The sequence below is a fragment of the Mus caroli genome, chromosome X (assembly GCF_900094665.2).
Source record: "Mus caroli chromosome X, CAROLI_EIJ_v1.1, whole genome shotgun sequence".
Lineage (NCBI taxonomy): Eukaryota > Metazoa > Chordata > Mammalia > Rodentia > Muridae > Mus > Mus caroli.
The window spans coordinates 29,698,595-29,706,233 of NC_034589.1; the positions used below are offsets into that span (position 1 = coordinate 29,698,595).

General features: G+C 40.5%; 1 protein-coding gene across 1 annotated transcript in view; it reads right to left on the minus strand.

Annotated features, from left to right (window-relative positions):
* Kiaa1210 (KIAA1210 ortholog) overlaps nucleotides 1–7,639 on the minus strand; it is a 159,867-nt gene that overhangs the window by 136,290 nt on the left and 15,938 nt on the right. The window contains exon 5 of the mRNA XM_021153776.2: nucleotides 1,191–1,340. Coding sequence (XP_021009435.1) covers nucleotides 1,191–1,340 — 150 coding nt within the window. The remainder of the gene's footprint in view (nucleotides 1–1,190; nucleotides 1,341–7,639) is intronic.

Genomic DNA, 7,639 nt, shown 5'->3' on the forward strand with positions numbered 1-7,639 from the left:
CTCTAGCTGCATATGTATCAGAAGATGGCCTAGTCGGCCATCACTGGAAAGAGAGGCCCATTGGTCGTGCAAACTTTATATGCCCCAGTACAGGGGAACACCATGGCCAAGAAGTGGGAGTGGGTGTGTAGGGGAGTGGGGGGGCAGGTATGGGGGACTTTTGGGATAGCATTTGAAATGTAAATGAAGAGAATACCTAATTAATAAATAAATTAAAAATATAGAAAAAATAATAAAACAAATAAATAAAAAGTAATCTAATCCAACCCTTCTAGCAACTCAGGCCTCCCATCCCAATCCATCTGATTTAGTGGTGCATGGCAGAAAATAGTCATAACCCAATTCCATAAATTAATGATTTTCCATCCACTTACTGTCAGTCTGTGCTTTCATTTTGGTCTAACCTAATTTTTGGCATATGTAGCCAAAAGCTGCTTTTCTTCGTACAATCTTTTCTCTCTTTTTTTTTCTTCAGTGCTGGGATTTGAAGTCAAAGCCTTGCAAATGCCAGGCAAGTGCAGTGTCACTGGCTACAAGCCCAGATGCCTCTACAGTATCATTTAGCATTAAAATAGAGTATTGTTCTGACTTGCTAGTTATTTTCATTATAAAGTATGTTTCTGTTTGCTCTTAGTTCCCAGTACTAATGGCTCCAAATTCTAAATTCATCTAGGTTCACAACAACCAATTAATGTAAACACAAATTTGACAACAGAGCTGTTAATATGATTATAATCAACTATTTTGCCAATTGTTAATGGATAGTGTTTGGCAGATCTAACCATACAAAACATATATGTATGAATGCCCACTACCAACTGCCTTTTATTAATGCTCGAAACTTAAGAAATAATATTACATTGCCTAAGCTATGATTTTTTTTATTTTAAAATGAAAATGGTTTGGCTTCAGTTAAAGAAGCTCTATTTTAAGTTTCATAAGATAACTGAACATATCCACAAACTATTATATATTTCTGTAACAATGTCTTCTATTATTTATGAGCCAAATTGGTGATTATTTGGTTTGTAAAACCGAATGGAAAATCTAAACCATGATGCAAATCAAAAGCCAAGAATGGCAATTTCTTTTCCAAAGTACCACTCTAGTTTGTCCCTGGAGTTGAGATATGGCAAGAGAACATAGAACAAGAAAGTATATCTATCCCTGAGAGTATAACTAATATTCACCATCCTTGGTGTTGATGAACACCGTGAAGAACTCCTTCTGAAGGTAGTAGTTGTCCTGTCACTGGCAAAGAACTTTTCCAATTCCTCACAGACTTTCTCAGATTGGATGAGTGGGCTGATGCCAAGTCTCTGTGAGCGCTGAGATTTGATCTGTTAAAAGGGAGAATGGAAGAGTTTCAAACATGGGTGTTTTTCCCCAAGGTACTGGTATTCTTTTTGTTCCTTAACTGGTGAAAGATGTTAAAAAGAAAAAAAAATGACATATATAAAATATATCATAATGAAATCTAGAATTACGTATGATAAATGCTAGTAAGGACTGGGAGATGGCTCAGTAGGTAAAAGTGCCCACCATGCAGAGATATGGATCTGAGTTCAAATCCCTATAACTCGTGTAAAATCAATGAGTTACAGAAGTATTGGTAATCCCACTGCTTTAATGACAAATGGGGGTCAGATACAGGAGAATCCCTGGAAATTTGCAGGTCAAGTAGCCTGATGTATACAATAGAAAAACAGTAAAGAGACCCTGTCTGAAACAAAGGGGGTTAAAAGGTGAAAATCAATAGGATCAATATCTGAGGTTGTAAGTTTGTCCTCTGACTTCTATAAACATGCCATTAAGTGTGCACACTCACAATTGCATGTTTGTGTGTGTGTGTGCACGTGTGAACAATGCTCATGAAGCCTCCATAGATTAATGTTTAAACTACACTGTGTAGTGTTTTGAATAAGAATGGCACCCATGACTTTTGAAGTTGGATATATGCTTTGGCTACAAGCCTGAGGGGACTAAGGAGTGGAATGTGGTGATTTGGATAGGTTTGAGCCCTATAGACTCATGTGCTTGAATGTTCGGCCCATGGCGAGAGGCATTATTAGGAGGTATGACCTTGTTGGAGTAGATGTAACTTTGTTGGAGAAAGTGTGTCACTGTGGGGACAGGCTTTGAGGTCGTAAATGCTCAACTATGCCCAGTGTGAAATCAAGTCTCCTTCTGTTGCCTATGGATCAAGATGTAGAACTCTCCACTCCTCCAGCACCTTGCCTGATGCTGCCATGCCCTACACCATGATGATTATGGACTGAACCTCTGAAACTGTAAGCCAGCTCCACGAATGGCTCTATTGGCTCATATATTTGAATGTTTAGTCATCAAGGAGTGGAATACATATATATTCGGGGAGGGGTGTTTAGGAATTTGTTTTAATGCTTTGCCTTAATTTAGCTCCCAAAGCCGCTTCCAGACCTGAGGATTCCCCCCCCCGCCCCACCCCCACCCCCACACCGCTGGCTTCAATTGGTAATAAAGAATTGCCATATATCCAATGGCTGGGCAGGGAGACAAAGGCAGGACTTTTAGAATATATGGGCAAGGAAATGAGAGAGGGGGGCAGAACAGGAGAATCACCATGACTCAGAGGCAGAGGGATTAGATTTAAGAGCTGCAGAAAGCCGGGAAGTGGTGGCTCACACCTTTAATCCCAGCACTTGGGAGGCAGAGACAGGAGGATTTCTGAGTTCGAGGCTAGCCTAGTCTACAGAGTGAGTTCTAGGACATCCTGGGCTATACAGAGAGAACCTGTCTCGAAAAACCAAACAATAAAAAAAGAACTGCAGGAAAGAAATCATCCAGCAATGTAGGTGGGGTGAGGGCTGCCCAGACAGTAACAGGGCAGCAAAGATAAATATAAATTTAGAAAGTATTAAGCAAGGAATACTGGAGAAGAACATTGCTAGCTGTGTGGAGGTTTGGAAGTTCCCAGTCATCGAGCTAGTCAAGGCATATCAAAATTAGCTGGCATCTGTGTGTTTCATTCATGACTCCAGAGCTCTTGGGCAGGTACAGCACATGCATGACCTACCAGGAGCCAAAACAGAGTAACTAATTCACCTTTACAAAATATATATAATAACAGCTGAAAAATCGGCTCAGGAAGGAATTTCCTGTCTCTCTTCATGTCTAATATGTATTTAAACCAAAGACCAGCAAGCAGTTTTGGTTTTGACTCTGGGTTTCTGCACACTTTTGCCAATCCCCAATGTCCAAAACTTCAAAAATTTTTTTTATTTGATTAAAGTCAGTCTTGGTTTTAGTCCCTTCCAGCTTCTGTCTAGAGGTCTTGTTTCATTCTGCCCTTTGAATTTTGCCCATGTCTTTGGAGCCTAGTGTTTACAGAGGTGAATCTTGAAGTTATCATCTGGGGTTGGCCCCCATACTCCAACCTCTATTCCTTTTGCTCCAAGGAACTGTCTGGGCTGAATCTTGACTTTGTTCATCTCTTGTCTTCATATTATTAAGGCTATTTTTCTGGAAATTTTAATGAAATCTAGAGACCTAAGACTGGGTACAGTACTTCCTGAGCATGAGTTCAATGTCCAGCATCAGATGAATAAACTTTAAAATCTATAGTTCTATCTTTAACTTTATAAAAAGAGTTTTTAAGTGGTACATTTTGGATGGAGGGTTGATTAATTTCAGACTGATGACCATGGTACATTTGTCCGACCATGGTCCTCTTGATATGGATTGAAATCTTTGATTTATATTTAACAAATATTGAATAGGTATCTACAGTTTGCTACATCCAGTTATATGAACAGGACCTACAATAATACTTAATGAAGCATGGTTCTTTTTTCTTTCAAGCTAACAACGCTTGCTTCTGTCTAAGGTTTTACATATAGCCTCCAAACACTAGCCAAAGAAAAATGGACACAGTGGAGGTTTGCCAAGATTTTGCCCCTGGAAAACTCCTCGTCAAGGTCTCCAGTGCTCCCTTGTTGCTTCCAGTCTCTACGGGGAACTTAGGAACTAAGCCTAAATCAACTATTACTTCAATCAACGATCCCTAAGCCTGAGAATAACAACAATGATAATTAATAATAATAATGATAATGATGACAAATAACCTTCACTAAGGGATTATAACATACCAGGCAGTGATAAATCTCTAAAGTTCTTACAAAGTTATTGCTAAGTATCATATCCATTATCTAAGTGGAGAAAATGATTTTTGAGAGATGTTGTGACTGGCCATAGTTCTACCAGTAAATAAGGCAAGTATTTGAAAGCTCTTGCCAAATCAATAGCTTGTGTTCTTAATCACTATGCACTTTTGTTTCCTTGCCAGCAATAAGTGCCAGGAAAGGAGGTAGGTCCTATGCCGAAGGCTATGTTCAGGAAGTTGAAATGCAGCAGCTCGAGCCAATGATGTATTTGCTTCCTTAAGAAGAACTTCAGAGGGAGAGTTGGGCCTGAGTGCAGTAAGAAAAGTGTTTTCTACAGGGTTGGTTTTATAAAGGATGAACTCAACAACAGGAAGGTGCTAATAATATGCTATCACACTTTTACTGTTTGTAATCAAATAAAGAAAACTTCATCTAAGAAATCATGTTCCTAACACATCAGAGAGGACATCAGATGAATGTCCCAAAGTGAATAAAATTGGTTCAACCTTAGTATTTTAGACACAGTTAGATACCTGAATTTCTTCCCTCCCAATCTGTAAATGCTATGAATATCTCTTTTGCTCCACTAAGAATCTTGCCCTGGAGGGGTGGCTCATTGATTAGGAACATGTACTACTCTTGCAGAGGACCCACATCAGGTGGCTCACAACAGTCTGTAACTCCTGTTCCAAGGGGACTCAACACCTCTGGCTTCTGGTGACTCCTGCACTAATGTGCACATAACCCCACAAATATATATATATATATAAACTCTACTCAGATACTGGGCAATTCTATCCTTCCACCAGGCTCTATGGAGCACTGGATACCAGAACGCTTGTTTGATTTTGTTCTTTGCATTGATATGTGTGCTGTTTTGAAACAGGGCTTCAAACTATATCCCAGGGTATCCTGGAATTCACTATGTAGAATAGGCAAGTCTTGAATTTATGACCTCCTGACTCATTGTCTTAAATGCTTATATAACAGGGAAGTGCCAGCCACCCTGCCTGGCATCTGGGACCCTTGCCATTAATTAACTTTCATTTAGTGCTGTCATCTTGTCAATTAAAGGGAGTTTTCTATCCAAAGGTTAATCTGCTTATTGATGACCTATTACCACCTATCTTGGTTGACTTTTTTTTTTCTTTCATTCATTTTTTTCAAGGCAAGTTTTCTCTGTGTATCCCCGGCTGTCCTAGAACTCAAGCTGTAGACTAAGCTGGCCTCGAGCTCATAGAGACCTGCCTCTGCCTCTTTGGTGCTGGTATTAAAGGTGTGCCACCACTGCAGGACCTCCCCCTGCCCCCGCTGCCCCTCCAAAGTACAAGTTAGAGTTATCTGGAAAGTGAAACCTCAATTAAGAAAACGCTTCATCAGATTGCCTGTAGACAACTCTTCAGGAAATTTTCTTGATTGCTAACTGATAGAGAAGAGCCCAGCCCACTGTGGGTGGTGCCACCCCTGGGCAAGGTGGCCTGAGTGGAGTAAGAAAGCCAACTGAACAAACCATGAAAAGCAAGCCAATAACCAATTGTTCCTCCGTGCCCTCTGCTTCAATTCCTGCCTCGAGTTCCTGCCCTGACTTCTCTCAGTGATAGACTGTTTACTTGGAAGGACAAGATGAAATAAACTCTTTCCTCCCCACATTGCTTTTTGTCACGCTCTTTATCACAGCAATAGAAAAATAACTAATACAGCACCCTCTATTGTCCCTGGCCATGTTTTGCAGGGGAAGACCTAAAGGATTGGGCCCATTGTATGTGCTATAGGCCTACATTGGTCATTTAAGAAAACTTGCCTTTGGTTTTATTGGTTTTATTTGGTTTTATTGGTTTATTTGGTTTTATTGGTTTTATTTCCCCCATCCCCTTCATCATGAGAAAGAAAACTCCTAAACTATTTCCCGGCAATCTTCCCCCAAATTAACTCTAGTTTTTTTAACTGAATGTCTCTGCTACACGAGTTTCTCTGTTGCTGGGTTTAAAAGAGGAGGGAAAGAGTACACAGAGCAAGACCTAAGCTGCTTCTTTCCAAATATAGCAAACATTCTGTGACACTTCATGGCCATGAGGGAGCAAAGGGTGTAACTCCAGGCCTGCAAAAGCTGGTGCTGCTATTTGGGACTGAATAGCAGAAAGTAGAGGAGAATAGGTTTTTCCCTAACGTGCTGCAAGAAGACAGCAATCCACTGACCCCAGGGCCCCCAGCCACAAAGCCACATCCTCTGCTGATTTCCTCCATGCTCTCTTCCCCACCCTTCAAGATTAAAGCACCCAACAGAGTTGGCACACACTACATAAAGCAGTCAGTCACATGAAGTCTCCAACACGTGTCAGAAATAAAGCCAACTTACTTTGTGCCAAATACAAAATGAAAATGGGCCCATAAGAGTGCTGCAGTTATGTATCAAAAGATGGCCTAGTCGGCCATCACTGGAAAGAGAGGCCCATTGGACTTGCAAACTTTATATGCCCCAATATAGGGGAATGCCAGGGCCAAAAGAATGGGAATGGGTGAGTAGAGAAGTGGGGGGCGCTATGGGGGACTTTTGGGATAGCACTGGAAATGTAATTGAGGAAAATATGTAATAAAAAATATTTAAAATTAAAAAAAAAAAAGAGTGCTGCAGTGTCTGGACAGCTATGAAGAATTAAAGCATCTTAGAAAGCAGGTAATAGTAAGCCTGTGGATTTTTGAGGTTAACATACCTGAAACACATTTCTAAATCAACAATATTCTAGTTTGGTGGCCCTGCATAGTTTCTTTTAAAAACATTTACTGCATGCATTTATGTTTATTTTATATGTGTAAGCATTTTGCCTGTATGTATGTCTGTGCACCATGTCCCTGGTGCCAATGGAAGCCAGAAGAAGATATTAGGTCCCCTGGAACTGGAGTTACAGATGATTATAAGCTATCATGAGGTGCTGGGTATCTAACCTGGGTCCTCTGGAAGAGCATCTAGTGCTCTTAACCACTGAGCTATCTCTCCAGCCCCTTGAAAGACTTCACTCAATCCTCATAAGCAAGATTTTGAGGGAGATATTAATACTGTACATTGTAGATGAGGAAAGGAAGGCTCAGAGAAGTTAAACAGCTAAAGCATGGTCTTACACCCAGTAAGTTTCAGGATAAGAATTCAAGCATAGATCTGTGTGGTGCTTTGAATGAAAATGAGCCCATATGCCCATAGGCAGCAGCACTATTAGGAGGTGTGGCTTTGTTGGGGTAGATGTGCCCTTATTGGAGGAAGTGTGTTACTACATGCTCCACTATGTTCATAGCAGCCTTATTTATAATAGCCAGAAGCTGGAAAGAACCCAGATGCCCCTCAACAGAGGAATTGATACAAAAAATGTGGTAAATTTACACAATGGAGTACTACTCAGCTATTAAAAAGAATAAATTTATGAAATTCCTAGGCAAATGGATGGACCTGGAGGGCATCATCCTGAGTGAGGTAACCCAATCACAAAAGAACTCACACAATATGT